General features: G+C 41.5%; 1 protein-coding gene across 2 annotated transcripts in view; it reads left to right on the forward strand.

The window, feature by feature from the left end:
• LHFPL3 (LHFPL tetraspan subfamily member 3) overlaps positions 1-14,594 on the forward strand; it is a 330,442-nt gene extending 315,848 nt beyond the window's left edge. The window contains exon 4 of one of the 2 annotated variants that reach the window (XM_020797278.3): positions 12,540-14,594. Coding sequence is in view for 1 of the 2 variants with exons in the window: in XM_020797277.3 (XP_020652936.3) it covers positions 12,540-12,568 (29 nt within the window). In the remaining variant the exon portion in view is untranslated. The remainder of the gene's footprint in view (positions 1-12,539) is intronic. The other variant, XM_020797277.3, reaches the window with a different exon arrangement.
• Positions 14,595-18,564: the final 3,970 nt, after the last annotated feature.

An 18,564-nucleotide genomic window follows, 5' to 3' on the forward strand; every position in this document is an offset into this window, starting at 1 on the left:
AGTTGTTTCGGGATATGCACCCATGCCGTGCATCCAAACACTCTCAAATATTTTAAACATGGTTTCTTACTGTATAACATGAAATATGGTGTGTCATCTATCGAGGAAGAATAAATTCTGTTAACCAAAAAGTTAGAGGTTAGTATCGCTTCACTCCACAGACCGTGACGCAACCCAGAATCTGCCAACAATGCATTTTTCATCTCTTGTAACACTCTGTTCCGTCTCTCAGCAACACCATTCTGAAATGGGCTATATGGGCTCGTTTTTCTATGTCTAATTCCCAGACTTTCTAACCACCTTTGAAACTTAGTGTTTGTAAACTCCGTACCTCGATCCGTTTGCAACTGCGCCACCTTGTGGCCAAACCTCCTCTCTACTGAAAACAACCATTTTCTAAATGTTTCAAACACTTCTGTTTTAGATTTTAGTGTATAACAATAAGAAAACCTTGTAAAATCATCCACTAGAACCATTGCATATTTCGCTCCTCCTAATGATGGAGGAAATGGTCCCATTAAATCTGCATGAACTAATTCAAATGGCCTGGTTGTGACTCTGTCACTTTTCCTCCCTTTTGGGGCCACATTCGTTTTGCTTCTTTTACAGACATCACAGTCCAAGTAATTTTTGCATTCCGTTATGTTTATATCCCTGGCAAAATGTTCCATTTTCTGTAATGATCTAAAATTTACATGACCCAGCCTCCTATGCAATAAATGTATACAGTTATCATGTTGTGGTTTGTTTGTATGTATCATATGTGCACTTTCATGTGTCTGGCTCTTTAACATGTACAGATTATTTTCTTGCTTCACTTTTGCAACTATTTTACCATTTTTCTTAATTATACACTCCTGTTTCTCAAAAGTGACAGTGAACCCTTGCTCAGCCAACGCTGATACACTTATTATATTAAACGACAATTCAGGAGCGTAAAATACCCCACTTATCTCAGTATTCAACGAAGGAATGTAGACAGTTCCTTGTCCTTCGACGGCCGTCTCTTGTGAATTTGCCATCATCACGCTTCTGAGGCTGGTTTCATCTAAAAGACAAAACAGATCTCTATTATTAGTCAAGTGCCCTACAGCCCCAGAGTCAATCAGCCACTCCACTGCTTTTGTCTTGCCGGGAACCTTGTCCCTCGTTCCTCTGGTAACCAAGGAGACCGGCCTCATGTCGTTTCTTTGTTGAAACCATTTGGAGACCTTCTTTCTGCTGTCTCTGTTGCTTGGAGGACTTCCGCTTTTGTCACAGTTCCGTTGCAGGTGATTGGTGGATCCGCAGAGGAAACAGGCTTTCGTCATCATCACTCTTCCTCTTTGTTCTCCGTCCGCCCGCCTCCTGGGCACGCTGCCATCAGAGTATCTCTGTCTCTCGTGGTCAGCACGCACGTGGCTTGCTTTTTTGTTCAGCATTCTCTGCTTTAAATGCTGTTCCTCCTGCAGAATTCGGTTTGTCACATACTCTTCTGAAAGCTCCGTTTCTGGCATGCTTTCCAAACTTGTTACCAGCATGGAGTAATCATCATTCAGAGAACTTAGCAAAATATACACGCGCTGTTCCTGAGGGAAGACAACATTCATTAATTGCAGTTGATTAAACATGTCCTTCATATTCTTTAAGTGTTCCGAAGCACACTCATCCAGTTTCATCCTGCATTGGAACAAACGCCTGGTAAGAGAAATCTTTGTGCCTGTCGTCTCCCTCTGATAAATGCCTTTTAGTTTATCCCAAACTGCTTTTGCTGTTGTCAGTCCTTGAATGTGGGTCAGAAGCGAATCTTCAATGGCCGAAATGATCGTGGCTAAAGCTCTCTCATGCTCTGCCTCTTCCTCCTCACTGGGCTGCGCTGGGGGGGCTCTAACATAACGCCACAGAGATTCCTTACGTAACAACATCTCGGCTTTGACTGCCCACGTTCTATAATTATTTTCATTCAGTCTATTTATGGCCAGGCCACCTATATTTCCTCCCGTGCTATATGCCATCCTTGCAGCTCTCTGTATCCTTCCCTTCCCCGGGTTTACAGACGAACTGGTTTCTGTCTCACTATCACTGCTGCTTAGGCTCTCCTCCTCTTTCATTTACTCATTTACTCACCACCTCCCGGTTTCAGCGCAGCGAAATGTTGCTGGGCGCATAACCTCTGTTAAGGGAGTGTGCGTCTGTGACTTTATCTTGTCTCTCGCAGAGTAAAGCGCAGATAAACGAACACAACAGCTTCTTCTTTCTAGCAGTGTATTTACAAAATATATACAGGATATACATACATACAGCACTTCAGTATTCAAACCAGCAGCATGACATGCAGACATCAGTATACAGGAGAAGAGAGAGACTGTACAGTGTTCATTTCTTAAATACAATTCTGGTATCAGTCTGGTCCAATCCCGTCTGAGGTGACTTCATGCACACAGGTGTGACAATCTTCATATTGCAGTGGATTGCATCAGCCAGGGATGAAGGAATGACGTCATCTTATTCTTGTTCTGCACACACACATATTATGTTCAGGCTATATAAAAATTATATACCTTAACATAAACCTCCCCTGTTACATCAGCTTTGCTGGCTGCCAATCCACCTCCAAGCCCAAATACAAAGTGATGACGATCTATAAGCCACTATATGGCTTCGGTCCATGCTGTTTGAATGCCTGATCTTTGTACTCCTTCCTGTTCTTCCACCAGTCGACCAGGACTTTTTTCTTTAGTCCTCCCTGCTTCTTGGGAGGAAAGCGATGACAAACCTAGACAACATATTAGAAAGCAGAGACATCACCTTGCCAACAAAGGTTCCCTTAGTCAAAGCTATGGTTTTTCCAGTAGCAATGTATGGAAGTGAGAGCTGGACCATAAAGAAGGCGGTTGACCAAAGAATTGATGCTTTTGAATTGTGGTGCTGGAGGAGACTCTCGAGAGTCCCCTGGACTGCAAGGAGAACAAACCTATCCATTCTGAAGGAAATCAACCCTGAGTGCTCACTGGAAGGACAGATCCTGAAGCTGAGGCTCCAATACCTCAGTGTTCGCAAGACCAGATAGGCAGGATATAAACAAACAAACAAACAAACAAACAAATAAATAAATAAATAAGCAGTTCAAAGGCTATACTATATTCCCAAGAAAAGTAGATGCAGAATTAATCCTGCTGAAAGAACACTAGCATTTTCTTATCACTATTTTGAAACCTTATTCTACATGTCTAAGATTTACAGCAACCACAACCACTCAATAAGCTTGACAACAGCAATAATAAGGATAAAAGAAGCTCCTAATAATATACAGTAAGACCTCCTTATCTACAGAATCAGTTTCTGCTGATTCACTTATTTACCATCTGAAAATATTAAAAGTATTAAAAGAAAAATCCTAGAAACGTACATTTCTGAATGTGAAGTTACCAGAATTGGCCACTAGAAGGAGCCAGAATTGATGCTATGTATTGACTTCACTAGGGAAATATATTTCCACAATATCAATACCAGAACTGGCCAATAGAGAGAGCCAGAGACCATGCTATGTATACCGTTTGCTATACAGTGGTGCCTCGCATTACGATGTTAATTCGTTCCAGCGAAATCGCTGTAGAACGAAAACATCGTAAAGCGAAATTTAAAAGCCCATAGAAACACGTTAAAAACCTATGGGCTTGAAACTCACCATCCAGTGAAGATCCTCCATAGTGCGGCCATTTTCGCTGCCCGTGCAGCGAGGACTCCATCCCAGAAAACAGCGGGCGGCCATTTTTTTACCCGGCGGCCATTTTGAAACTGCCAATCAGCTGTTCTAAAATCATCATTTTGCGAGAATAGATTCCCGAAGCAGGGAACTGATCATCACAAAGCGAAATTCCCCCATAGGAAACATCGTTTTGTGATCACAAAAGCGATTGCAAAAAGTTCATCGTTATGCGATTTCATCGTTTTATGAAGCGATTGTAAAGCGAGGCACCCACTGTGCTGTAATCTGCGTTCTTCAGTATGGAATCACCCCCCTGCAGATACAGAGAGCCCAACTGTACTGTCTTCCTGCTCATCTTTTTTCTAGAACCTTTTCTCAAAGTAGCACCTAAGTAGGTTCCCAAATAATTTCTCAAAAGCCTGTGGAAGATGAAATAAAACTTGATTTTCTTCTGGAAGGCATCTTCAATGTCAGAGCATTCTCAAAGTAGCACGTAAGTAGGTTCCCAAATAATTTCCTAAAAGCCTGTGGAAGATTAAATAAAACTTGATTTTCTTCTGGAAGACATCTTCAATGTCAGAGCATTGAACTTTTCACCGTGGGGGGGGGGAGGGCTACAGCTTCCATAATAACATAGCCAGCATGGGAATTCTAGTAGAAACAAGCAAGCACATTTTGAGAAATGTAGGTTCCCCCTATGTTGCAGAGTTTATGTCAGCTTAAATAGTATCATTTTATTAAGATACTACCCTGCTTTCCATGAATACTTAGTATTGTGGCACTCTCCTCATTCCTGTGGTTTCACTGCTGTCTGTGTACTGTTTGCAGACAGATTTGTAAAACAGATTTCAAATGTCTGCAAACCAGCTATGTCTAGGCTGTTCCAAAATTGAAACATTTACCCATGAATTGGCAAGGGATATGCCTTAAATTTATAAATCTCTGAGACTCAGCCAAATTCTTCATGGCTTCAATCACTGGCTAAACACATTTAAAAGCTGGCTTTATTTCGAAATTATTAGCCAGAATGGTGACTGCATCGTTTGTCTTATATTTTGGCTTCTATAAAGAATAGAAACGCCTTTACTTTTTAATTAAGGTTTGGGATCTGGGCCTAGGTCCTACACTTGTCTCTTCAGCAATGCTGGGGTTAGGGGGTGTCAGACCCCTGTGTAGTTCAGAAACCTCCATCAGCAACACACATACTCCTTGTGTGTATACACTCAGACCCTCAATGCGTACACATTCCTCTGCCTTAAGACAGGTGCTCCAATTCTAGTGGCAGCATCAAGTGGGAGAAAGCAAGTGAACCTCTGCCTGTTGCAGTGCATGCAACAAAACTCACATACCAGGCACACACAAGCAGTGGGAACGGGGCATTCTCTCTCTCTCTCTCTCTCTCTCTCTTTGTGTGTGTGTGTGTGTGTGTGTGTATGAGAGAGAGAGAGAGGGAGCACAAGAAAGAGTTTTGCACTGATTTCTTCTTCCTCCTCCTCCTCATTTTGCTTCGAATCAGCCACACCTCTCCCTTTCCATTGCAACAGGAGGTCACTGGCTACCACGTATGCAGAATACTAATTCTTTGTGAACTTTTTTCCTTGAGAGGAACAACTTCCTTCTCCTTGTTCCTTGAGAGGAACTGCTTGAACAGCACACCCACTGCCACCCCTGCCGCCACCACTTTGCATTGGGGTCAGGTGATGAACCCACATGCCCCAAAGCAGAGAAAAGCAATGCCAGCTAAACTGGAGCAAAATAAACCGCCCCCTGCTGGCTGAACAAAAAGAGACAAACACAGGCTTCCCTGCACTTAGTTTTACATCATCTAGTCACCAGTTTTACTTTGATTTCATCCGTGACAAATCTGCGTCAGACTGCAGGGTAAATAGCCCATGTAGTTCTCTCTCTCACACACACACATACACAAAAGTTAGGTCAGCAACAGGAGCAACAAAAACTGCTACAGCCTGGAAAAAAAAGAGAGAACTCTGTCAACCCCAGCCCTTCTGAAACACTGCCAAGCTGTTTGTTATTGTGAGGAAAAAGTTAAGGGGAGGAGAGCCATGGACATGGCCCTGAGCACTCATTGGGGGAAATGTGGTACATAAACATAACTAGTAAAACTATGCTAGACATTGCAGTAATAAATCATGAATACTTATCTGTTCAAATTCTAGTTAATTACTAAAAGCATTGATATATATTTAAAGCAATCATTTTCACTGTAAATTGCTTTGAATTTGATCAATTCTATGAAGACTTACAACACCTTCTAGAAATGACACCAAAGAAAGGTGTTCTTCTCATTATAGGAGATTGGAATGCTAAAGTAGGGAGCCAAGAGATAAAAGGAACAACAGGAAAGTTTGGCCTTGGAGTTCAAAATGAAGCAGGGCAAAGGCTTATAGAGTTTTGTCAAGAGAACAAGCTGGTCATCACAAACACACTTTTCCAACAACACAAGAGGTGACTCTATACATGGAAATCACCAGATCGGCAATACCGAAATCAGATTGACTATATTTTCTGCAGCCAAAGATGGAGAAGCTCTATACAGTCAGCAAAAACAAGACCCGGAGCTGATTGTGGCTCTGATCATCAGCTTATCATAGCAAAATTCAAGCTTAAACTGAAGAGAGTAGGAAAAACCACTGGGCTAGTCAGGTATAATCTAAACCAAATCCCTTATGAATACACAGTGGAAGTGAAGAACAGATTTAAGGAACTCAATTTGGTGGACAGAATGCCTGAAGAACTATGGATGGAGACCCATAACATTGTACAGGAGGCAGCAACAAAAACCATCACAAAGAAAAGGAAATGCAAGAAAGCAAAGTGGCTGTCCAACGAGGCCCTAGAAATAGCAGAGAGGAGAAAGGAAACAAAATGCAAGGGAGATAGGGAAAGTTACAGAAAATGGAATGCAGACTTCCAAAGAATAGCAAGCAGAGACAAGAGGGCCTTCTTAAATGAACAATGCAAAGAAATAGAGAAAAATAATAGAAAAGGAAAAACCAGGGATCATTCCCTTTTATCTCATTCTGACAAAAATGGGAGGGACCAAACAGAAGCAGAAGACATCAAGAAGAGGTGGCAAGAATACACAGAGGAATTATACCAGAAAGATTTGGATATCTCGGACAACCCAGATAATGTGGTTGCTGACCTTAAGCCAGACATCCTGGAGAGTGAAGTCAAGTGGGCCTTAGAAAGCTTGGCTAACAACAAGGCCAGTGGAGGTGATGGCATTCCAGTTGACCTATTGAAAATCTTAAAAGATGATGCTGTTAAGGTGCTATGTTCAGTATGCCAGCAAGTTTGGAAAACTCAACAGTGGCCAGAGGACTGGAAAAGATCATTCTTCAGCCCAATCCCAAAGAAGGGCAGTGCCAAAGAATACTCCAACTACCATACAATTGCATTCATTTCACACGCTAGCAAGGTTATGCTCAAAATCCTCCAAGGTAGGCTTCAGCAGTATGTGGACCGAGAACTCCCAGAAGTACAAGCTGGATTTCGAAGAAAGGAACTACAGACCAAATTGCTAACATGCGCTGGATTACGGAGAAAGCCAGAGAGTTCCAGAAAAACATCTGCTTCATTGACTATGCAAAAGCCTTTAATTGTGTGGACCACAGCAGACTATGGCAAGTCCTTAATGAAATGGGAGTGCCTGATCACTTTATCTGTCTCCCGAGAAACCTATATGTGGGACAGGAAGCAACAGTTAGAACTGGATATGGAACAACTGGTTCAAACTGGGAAAAGGAGTACAACAAGGCTGTATATTGTCTCCCGGCCTATTTAACTTATATGCAGAATATATCATGCGAAGGGCCGGACTGCAGGAATCCCAAGCCGGAATTAAGACTGCCGGAAGAAATATCAACAACCTCCGATATGCAGATGATACCACTCTGATGGCAGAAAGTAAGGAAGAATTAAAGAACCTCTTAATGAGGGTGAAAGAGGAGAATGCAAAAAACGGTGTGAAGCTCAACATTAAAAAAAGCTAAGATCATGGCCACTGGTCCCATCACCACCTGACAAATAGAAAGGGAAGATATGGAGGCAGTGACAGATTTTACTTTATTGGGCTCCATGGTCACTGCAGATGGGGACAGCAGCCACAAAATCAAAAGATGGCTGCTTCTTGGGAGGAAAGTGATGACAAACCTCGACAGCATCTTAAAAAGCAGAGACATCACCTTGCCGTCAAAAGTCCATATAGTCAAAGCTATGGTTTTTCCTGTAGCGATATATGGAATTGAGAGCTGGACCATAAAGAAAGCTGATTGCCCAAGAATTGATGCTTTTGAATTGTGGTGCTGGAGGAGGCTCTTGAGAGTCCCCTGGACTGCAAAGAGAACAAACCTATCCATTTTGAAGGAAATCAACCCTGAGTGCTCACTGGAAGGACAGATCCTGAAGCTGAGGCTCTAATACTTTGGCCACCTCATGAGAAGAGAAGACTCCCTGGAAAAGACCCTGATGTCAGGAAAGTGTGAAGGCAAGAGGAGAAGGGGACGACAAAGGACGAGATGTTTGGACAGTGTCATCGAATCTACCAACATGAATTTGACCCAACTCCGGGAGGCAGTGGAAGACAGAGGGCCTGGCGTGCTATGGTCCATGGGGTCACGAAGAGTTGGACATGACTTAACGACTAAAAAACAAATTTCACTGTAAAGTTGATCTCTGAATTCAAAGAAAGTGTGTTAGACTGAAGTTTAAGGAGATCTAGGTGTGAGCCTGCATGGACCCAAGGAGCTTTCTGGATGACCTTGACCAAGTCCTTCTTCCTTGATCTGGCCTTCCTCTCAGGAAAACAGAGAAGCTGTTTGAATCAATTGCCCTTTTTTGTGTGTGTTTAGTCGTTTAGTCGTGTCCGACTCTTCGTGACCCCATGGACCAGAGCACGCCAGGCCCTCCTGTCTTCTACTGCCTCCCGGAGTTGTGTCAGGTTCATGTTGGTTGCTTCGCAGACACTGTCCAGCCATCTCATCCTCAGTCGTCCCCTTCTCCTCTTGCCATCACACTTTCCCAACATCAGGGTCTTTTCCAGGGAGTCTTTTCTTCTCATTAGATGGCCAAAGTACTGGAGCCTCAGCTTCAGGATCTGTCCTTCCAGTGAGCACTCAGGGTTGATTTCCTTTAGAACTGATAGGTTTGTTCTCCTTGCAGTCCAGGGGATTCTCAAGAGCCTCCTCCAGCACCACAATTCAAAGGCATCAATTCTTCGGCGGTCTGCTTTCTTTATGGTCCAGCTCTCACTTCCATACATCACGACAGGAAAAACCATAGCTTTGACTATTCGGACTTTTGTTGGCAAGGTGATGTCTCTGCTTTTCAAGATGCTGTCCAGATTTGTCATCGCTTTCCTCCCAAGAAGAAGGCGCCTTTTAATTTCAGGGCTGCTGTCTCCATCTGCAGTGATCATGGAGCCCAGGAAGATAAAATTTGACACTGCCTCCATATCTTCCCCTTCTATTTCCCAGGAGGTGATGGGACCAGTGGCCATGATCTTAGTTTTTTTGATGTTAAGTTTCAGACCGTTTTTTGCACTCTCCTCTTTCACTCTCATTACAAGGTTCTTTAATTCCTCCTCACTTTCTGCCATCAGAGTGGTATCATCTGCATATCGGAGGTTGTTGATATTTCTTTCGGCAATCTTAATTCCGGCTTGGGTTTCTTCCAGTCCAGCCTTCCGCATGATGTATTCTGCATATAAGTTAAATAAGCTGGGGGACAATATACAGCCTTGCCGTACTCCTTTCCCAATTTTGAACCACTCAGTTGTTCCATGACCAGTTCTAACTGTTGCTTCCTGTCCCACATATAGGTTTCTCAGGAGACAGATAAAGTGGTCAGGCACTCCCATTTCTTTAAGAACTTGCCATAGTTTGCTGTGGTCCACACAGTCAAAGGCTTTCGCATAGTCAATGAAGCAGAAGTAGATATTTTTCTGGAACTCTCTGGCTTTCTCCATAATCCAGCGCAAGTTAGCAATTTGGTCTCGAGTTCCTCTGCCTCTTCGGAATCCAGCTTGTACTTCTGGGAGTTCTCGGTCCACATACTGCTGAAGCCTACCTTGTAGGATTTTGAGCATAACCTTGCTAGCGTGTGAAATGAGTGCAATTGTACGGTAGTTGGAGCATTCTTTGGCACTGCCTTTCTTTGGGATTGGGATGTAGACTGATCTTTTCCAATCCTCTGGCCACTGTTGAGTTTTCCAAACTTGCTGGCATATTGAATGTAGCACCTTAACAGCATCATCTTTCAAGATTTTAAATAGTTCAACTGGAATGCCATCACCTCCACTGGCCTTGTTGTTAGCCAGGCTTTCTAAGGCCCACTTGACTTCGCTCTCCAGGATGTCTGGCTCAAGGTCAGCAACTACATTGTCTGGGTTGTCCAGGATATCCACATCTTTCTGATATAATTCCTCTGTGTATTCTTGCCACCTCTTCTTGACGTCTTCTGCTTCTGTTAGGTCCCTTCCATTTTTGTCTTTTATCATGTTCATCTTTGCGCAAAATGTTCCTCTAATATGTCCAATTTTCCTGAACAGATCTCTGGTCTTTCCTTTTCTGTTATCTTCCTCTGTTTCTTTGCATTGTTCATTTAAGAAGGCCCTCTTGTCTCTCCTTGCTATTCTTTGGAAGTCTGAATTCAAGTTTCTGTAACTTTCCCTATCTCCCTTGCATTTTGCTTCCCTTCTCCTCTCTGCTATTTCTAAGGCCTCGTTGGACAGCCACTTTGCTTTCTTGCATTTCCTTTTCTTTGGGATGGTTTTCGTTGCTGCCTCCTGGACAATGTTACGAGCCTCTATCCAAAGTTCTTCAGGCACTCTGTCCACCAAATCTAGTTCCTTAAATCTGTTCTTTACTTCCACTGTGTATTCATAAGGGATTTGGTTTAGATTATACCTGAGTGGCCCAGTGGTTTTTCCTAATCTCTTCAGTCTAAGCTTGAATTTTGCTATGAGAAGCTGATGATCAGAACCGCAGTCAGCTCCAGGTCTTGTTTTTGCTGACTGTATAGAGCTTCTCCATCTTTGGCTGCAGAGAATATAATCAATCTGATTTCGATATTGCCCATCTGGTGATTTCCATGTATAGAGTCGCCTCTTGTGTTGTTGGAAAAGAGTGTTTGTGATGACCAGCTTATTCTCTTGACAAAACTCTATTAGCCTTTGTCCTGCTTCGTTCTGAACTCCAAGGCCAAACTTCCCTGTTGTTCCTTTTATCTCTTGGCTCCCTACTTTAGCATTCCAGTCCCCTAGAATGAGAAGAACATCTTTCTTTGGTGTCAGTTCTAGAAGGTGTTGTAAATCTTCATAGAATTGTTCAATTTCAGTCTCCTCAGCAATGCTGGTTGGTGCATAAACTTGGATTATTGTGATGTTGAATGGTCTGCCTTGGATTCGTATTGACATCATTCTATCATTTTTGAGATTGTATCCCATTACAGCTTTTCCCACTCTTTTGTTGACTATGAGGGCTACTCCATTCCTTCTACGGGATTCTTGTCCACAATAGTAGATATGATAATCATCTGAGTTGAATTCGCCCATTCCTGTCCATTTTAGTTCACTGATGCCCAGGATGTCGATGTTTATTCTTGCCATCTCCTGTTTGACCACCTCCAGCTTCCCAATGTTCATAGATCTTTGCACCGTGGCCAAATTTACAGTATCGTTTTTGAGAGTGGGTGGCTACAGAAGTAGACAGTGCATTAATTTAGAAATGAGTTATGTAAAGGCACCAAGATTGGTAGCTGTCTTATTTTCCTTTCTTAACCACCTCTAACATGGAACTTTACCTCCACATCAACATGGCACTAATGTTTATGCTGAGCCGTCTAGTGTTCTCCTTCTTCCTTCAGCATAGCCGCATGTTTGTTTTCCATAGTTGTTCACAAGATTTTTTCCCCTGAACCTCTCTCTGAGCCTGACATACCTTATGTGTACCCCACCCCCTCACATTCGCTCATCAGCCCTGTGAGGTAGACCAGGCTTATAGAAAGAGATTTGGCAAAGGTCACGCAGTGAACATCATGCTTGCTCACATGAGGACATGAACTGAAAGTGTTTCTGCACTATGCAGTTATAACTGTTTGATATCACTTTAACTGCTATGGCTCTGTCTTGTGTAATTCTGGAATATATACCTTGATGAGCTACTTAGTTCTCTGCTCCTGGTGAAGGGTGGGCACTAGAGCTCTGCTGGAAGATTTATGATTTGCTTTCTCCATACTTCTATTTTTCCATCTCATATTTTGTATGTTGTGTCTCTTCTGAGACAGTAAGATTGTAAGTACCGTATTTTTCGCTCCATAAGACGCACCTTTCCATAAGACGCACCAATTTTTTAGGAGAAGAAAACAGGAAAATATAATCTGTTTTCTTCGCTCCATAAGATGCACAGACTTTCCACCCACCTGTTTTGTGGGGGGAAAGTGCGTCTTATGGTGCGAAAAATACGGTAATCTCTGTAAAGTGCCTCATGTCTTCTCTGGTGCTTAATGAATTTTTAGTAATATAGTTCCCCAGATTCTTTATCTAAGACCTAGGAGATTTGGAGCTAGTTTAAATGTGTACATACATCTTTCCCTCAATTTTACTTTCGTGATCGGCTTTATATCTCCCTGTATAGATGTATGTTGATAGAATATTGTACGGTAATATTCTATCAACAAAAGGTTGCGATTGGGGACCCAGGAGGCTGGAGTTTAGCTTAACAGCTTGAGGTCTCCATCCTTGACTTAAGGAAACCCTGGAAAATGTTTTGTAAATATATCTTTCAGCACTAATCTTGTTCCTACTCTCTCTTTTTCTTGTGTTTTGCAGTTCTGCTAAGCCAGTCCTCACTAGAATGAGCACAAAACAAAACTGAGTAACAGCTTTTGTACATCAACATTAAACAAGAAGCAACTTGAGATGGAAGCCTGGGATGATGAAGAATGTTGACAAGTGTAAAAATGTCTTGATTGCCACGAGCTGCCTTCTAAGCATAGATCAGCCAGACTGGTTCTCTGGAGAGAGATTCAATCACGGATTTACCCACCAGCTCATTAGAAACTGTCACTGAATGCAACATTTGGAAGGCATACATGAAATTCACATGGGGAATATGTTTTAAGAGGGGATGTTGTTGTCATTGGGTAAACATATTAATATACATGCATCAAGGAGGTTTGCACACTTTTTAAAAATGATTTGACAGAAAAGAAAAGCAGAATATTTTGAAATAAAAGCCTTTCAGAGGGCCGAGGCAGTTTAACTCGGAAGAATCCTGCTTCAGTAGCCAGGAAGCAGACAGAGTGTCACATTGAAATGAGCATCTTTACAGACAAGACTCTCTTGCCTCATGCGCTACAGAGGAAATGGTGTCAGCTTTAAGCCACCATTTCTGCACACTTCATTTGACCTTTGTGTTTGCAGTTAGTTAGAAACACAGCACCTCTCAATTTCTCTTGCCTACATGTTCTGTGTGTTCAATAGCCAGCATACAAAACAGTGCCTGTTTCCCATTCTGCAAAGATAGGTGTGCTCTGTAAGACGTTGATTCCCAAACTGATGTATTAGAATACAAAAATCACAAAATCTTATTAAGGAATGAGGGAGAAGAGATACCTAGAGTAGCCCATTGAATGATGGGTTTTCCACAATTATTTTCACAGGCAATTCCCAGAGAGGAACTAACCGCCTGAAGGTTCTGGGTAGCATGAGGTTCTATGGTTCTGCAACAAACATTCTACCCTTTTTAACCACTCAACCAAAATATATGTAGGAATGGAGTAATTAAGAGACTATGAAAGTGGTAGAGGGAATCTTTGTTTCAAGCCACATTTTGGAGAAAGATTCCATTCAGGGATCATGGAGCTAGTAGTTCAGACCTAAACCAGTAGTGGGCAAGGCCGGAGCCAAAAAAAAAAAAAAAGTGGGATCATTCCCTTTTATCTCATTCTGACAACCCCTTTTCTCCCCATCAGACAGCAAAGAGAGGAAAGTGCCCTAGCTGATGATCTCAACTGATTGCGTACAAAGAGCTTTTGAAATTAAGCTGAGGGCCTCATGAAATTAGGTTGAGGGTTATGGGTTGCATAACCCTCAGCCTATGGGTAACAGTGTTCTATGTCTTAAGTCACACTGGCCATGTGACCACGGAAGATTGTCTTCAGACAAAACGCTGGCTCTATGGCTTGGAAACGGGGATGAGCACCGCCCCCTAGAGTCGAACACGACTGGACAAAAATTGTCAAGGGGAACCTTTACCTATGGGTTGCCCACTCTTGGCCTGGAATAAAATGAAGCTGGGCAGATTCTACTAAGTATGTCAGGCCTCATAAATTTGGTATCTCAGGTCAGAAATCTGAATGTATCTATCCGATGGCTGGAAACGGGAAAGGAAAGGAAAGGAAACGTTTAAACAATAGACAATTGACAACCCATCAATGGCATTCTGCTCCGGAAAGCACCTACCTCACTCTGCCTCATGACTGAGCTAGCGCTAGTTGGAAATGAGGCAAGAAACATGAAACTGGTGAGGGATGAGCTTGGAAAAGTTATATTTTTGGATTATAGCTCCAAGAATTCCCCTTTTTGACTTAGGGTTTTTGGGCATTGTAGTTCAAAAAAGTAACTTTTTGTAGGAGGAGTGTGTTTCTGACTTAATGTTTTTTGTTTTTTTTGTTTTTTTGTTTTTTGAAGTAGACACCACCTGAAATATTTGACAGCCAGAACAGTAGGCAAAACCATTTTGGGAAATGTCATGATAGGTTTGTAAGCAACCTGGAGTTTCTCTTGCCATCTGAAATGTAAGGCTGTATGAGCATATAATCACATTTGCAGTTTTCTTGTCCTGTGGTTAGTAAATGAAACTTCTTTTCAAATAACAACAAAGAGATCCTGTGTTCAGCTCAAAAGATCTAGGGTAATTACTCCAACTAGCACTTATAGGGAAACCAAACAGGGCTAACTGGGCCTCAACATTTTTGTTTCACCATGTGGGACAAGACATGCGTTGACTGTTCTTAAGGCTGCACACCTGACCATTTCATTCAAAAATCAATTTGAAAATACATGTGAGGTACAAGATGTGATTTTTGTCATGAGTGGCTCTTAATGTATGCTCACTGCTGTAGAATTAGCTTCAGCAGATTTTAAAGCTCCATCATTTTGCTCCTCTGCTCCATTAGGAAAATATGTCTTAACAATAATGGATTAGAAGTTCAGATCTGTATGAACACTATAGTCCATGCTGCTTAATACTGCACAAGGCTTACGATTACTTACGCCAAACAGCCACTGGTAACTGTTAGCCACAGATGGCATTCTACAAAAGGCTCCTCATTCTTTCTGACTCTTGTCCATCTGTGCATCCAGCACAAGAGAAGTTACACTGTAATAGCAAAGGCTTTTCAGATCAACTAGGTTTTTCATTTTTACAGTTTTGAATAAATCTGTAGAAAGCTATTTGTGTTTCAAAATCCTCATCTCTCCGCTCGAAAATGCCTGTGGGCATGCTATCAATGTACAAATAAGGGTTTCTTTCTTAAGCAAATTACTTCTCTCTAGGTGCTTGTGGGGCCCTTATTACTGTAGTATTCCAGTGCTGTTCCCTGCTTGCCAGAAAAGGTTACTGATAACATTGTTATACAACACAAATAGATATTCATAGCATCTTTCCACAGTTGAGCTGTATAATGCAATCCCTTTCTGAGTTTCCAAGGACAAAATGACTTGTCAATGATTTGAACCAAAGTCAATGGAACTACAGTGACATTACTCTTTCTGAACAATCTGGAAAAGAATCCTAAAATCCTAATACTTGGTTAACTAGGAATGGTATGCTTATATGCAGTTGTAAGTGTTATATGAGGATACCTAGTGAATATGGGTATCTAGATGCTTCTAAATAATCAATATGAGAAAGATTTGAGGAAGAACACAAGACTCCTAACAAACAAGACACCCTTTGTTTTGAATTTTCTGTCAAGACTAGCAAAATCTAACCAGCTCCTGTTATAATTACAGTGTTTGTCTGCCAATAACAACCAGTGATGTAGAACAGGAGGCAGGTAAGCAGTTTGCATTATGGGTTAGATTGAGATTTAATCATCATCAATACAGGTTTGAGTGTCAGGTCAGATAGCCTGGTGCGTAATATATTCTGTAAGCACACTATAGACCTCAACAACTCTTTGAGTTTTTCTTATTTGGTCATTATCTGATTTTCCTGCCATGGTTGTCAGAAATGTCAAGGCCAAGTATATGACACTCAAACAATGACCTCCAAGCATGATAAAACTTTGTAAGACTCTTTTTTAGTCTCAATCTGTGGTCTGTCACAGCTGATATAGTGGTCAGTGGGACGCATGTAATCATCCTTCAAGTAGGCCAACTCAAAGAAAAAAGATTTAAGTTAACCATGGCTAAGAGTTGTTCTACTCTAAGTATGACTAAATCTGGATCCATTCCCATGATTTTAGAACATAAGATGTTAACCAAGCCATTGCAGGGGCAAAGAGGAAAACGTTAATTGATAACCCATGTTTCTTACATTGTGTGGTTCCACCGTCAAATTAATGGAGCAATGTGAATTTTCCAGGCATGCACAGACTCACATTTTACTTGATTGACCTTGTTTTCCATTAGTCACAAGTGTTTTAAACAGGGCTGACACCTAAATATTTTCTATTATTCCCAGGATTGTTTCTTTCATGGGTTTACATCATGATTCAAGATCATAACAGGCAGCCATTATTTTACAACTTCTTGTAAATGATACAAAAAGCAACACAAATAAAGTTCTACATAATCCAGTGCCATCCTATACATGTTTTTTAGGAAGATATATTACTAAACATGTTCTTTAGGAAGATATACTACATAATTCAGTGGAACTTACTGTCATGTGAACATGCATAGAGCTGCAATCTTACAACACAATCCTAAACCAGCATATTTAGAAATGAGTTCAGTGGGGCTTTTTCTCCAAGTGAGTGAATACATAAGGTTGCCACCTTAATGAGCTATGGAAGTTCTTTATTAAGCAGTGCTTGATCTATGCTACAATAGAATGCTTTGGGCTGGGATGGACCAGATGTTAATCTAATAATCCAAAGGTAGCTAACCTAGTACATTCCAGATACTTAAGATTATAGCCCCCATCATTCTGAACATTGGCCAGGCTGATAACTTTTTATGAAAGTTGCACATCTGGAAGCACCAGATTGCCTACCCCTTATATACTCTAACTTCTTACACTGTGAGAGTATCTTTCACATCCAAGACTCAAGTTCTGTTACAAGAAGAAAGGAGGGAGATGCTTTCCAGAGATGTTTAGAAGGCAAGAAAACCACCTTAGATGTTTTCTCCAGTGCTCATGTGACACCCTATGGAAAAGTGGATAAGAAAATCAGTCTGGAATATGATCAGCTGGATCCCAGTCACACGACAGTTGCTGTTCTTTAATTTGTTGAGAGGGAAGTGAGAATAGGCCCTACTCTCTTTTTTAAAAAAACCAACTAGCTCTACACAGAGCTTGAAAAAGTTGCTTTTTGGATCACACATTACTTTTTCAGACAACAGTGGCCATACTTGCTTGGGGGATGCTTAACATTGTACCCCCCCCTTCAGTCATTCATTTTCTTTGTAGACTAAACATGCAAAGAGGGGAACACCCCACACATAACACCCATTATTGTTCTCACGAAGAAAAGTGACTCAATGACGAAGACAGCTGCCTCTCTCCCTGTACACTCCACATGATCCAAAACTCATATGCAAACATTCTGTGGATAAAGGAAACTGTCCGCTTCATAAAGTTGTCATCCACATGAAGAGAGTCATAGGGATATGGAAGGATATTGTGGAACCAAGGGACCTCTCCCTTTTAGGCTACACAGAAAACAATTACCTGCACAGAGCTTCAGTTTGGCTACTTCCCTTGCTTCCCATTAGCCCCAGTGACTCTGGCCAAGTATGAGACCTTTCAGATCAGCCTCTGGCCCTTACCTGATGAGCAATCTTGCCTTCCTACCTGCCCTAAACCTTCAAAATATCCCTTTTTGCCTCATATGCTGCCTCCTCAACCTCACCTTCCTATTGCACTTCCATTGTAGCCTTCTGTAGGGGCATTCTTCCACAGTGATCCTTGCCCTTTCCCTTCCCATTGTTTTTCTCATGGCTCCATCAACAACACTTAATGTTCCCAAAATGAACTCCTGTGTCCCTATACCAGTCAGGACGCACCATGCTTCATTACCTGGTCCTTATGAAACCGTCCCTAAATCCGTTTATTGACACCAAAATAGTTCTCTGCTTCTTAGGCAGAGGTCATAAAAGCAAAGCTTATTCAGTCTTGGTATCTTTATTTCTCACTGTGGCCCAGCCGTGTTAATGCAAAAACCTTGCAAAGTGATGTGGATGTTTCCATTACCATTTGTGTGTAGATATACGTGTGTTTATATATATGTTTAGACATATATATAAATATATATGAAGGAAGCAAAGCATTTTAAGAACATACACCATTCGAAGTGAGTAGAATTATGTTTTTAACCTTTTAAAATGTGAATGCTTCCCCTGATACCATCCCATTTTAATGTGTCAAAATATGTTGATTTGTTTGTTTGTTTTTTAAGAAAAAGGTCAACAACTTGTAAAGAAATACCGGGAATACCTGACTTTCTGAGGAAACAAAGAACAATAATTTTTGTTACTTTAAAGTATGCTTGTTACTAAAGTACCTAATAAAGGTCAATCATGATTTTTTGTAGCATACTAGAATAAAGTGTGCTTTTGCCTTTCTTCAGGTCCTTCAGAAAGTGGCTATTTTCTCTTTCCCTGTCCTTTCCTCTCCTATGTC

The sequence above is a fragment of the Pogona vitticeps genome, chromosome 5 (assembly GCF_051106095.1).
Source record: "Pogona vitticeps strain Pit_001003342236 chromosome 5, PviZW2.1, whole genome shotgun sequence".
In the NCBI taxonomy this organism is placed as follows: Eukaryota; Metazoa; Chordata; class Lepidosauria; order Squamata; family Agamidae; genus Pogona; species Pogona vitticeps.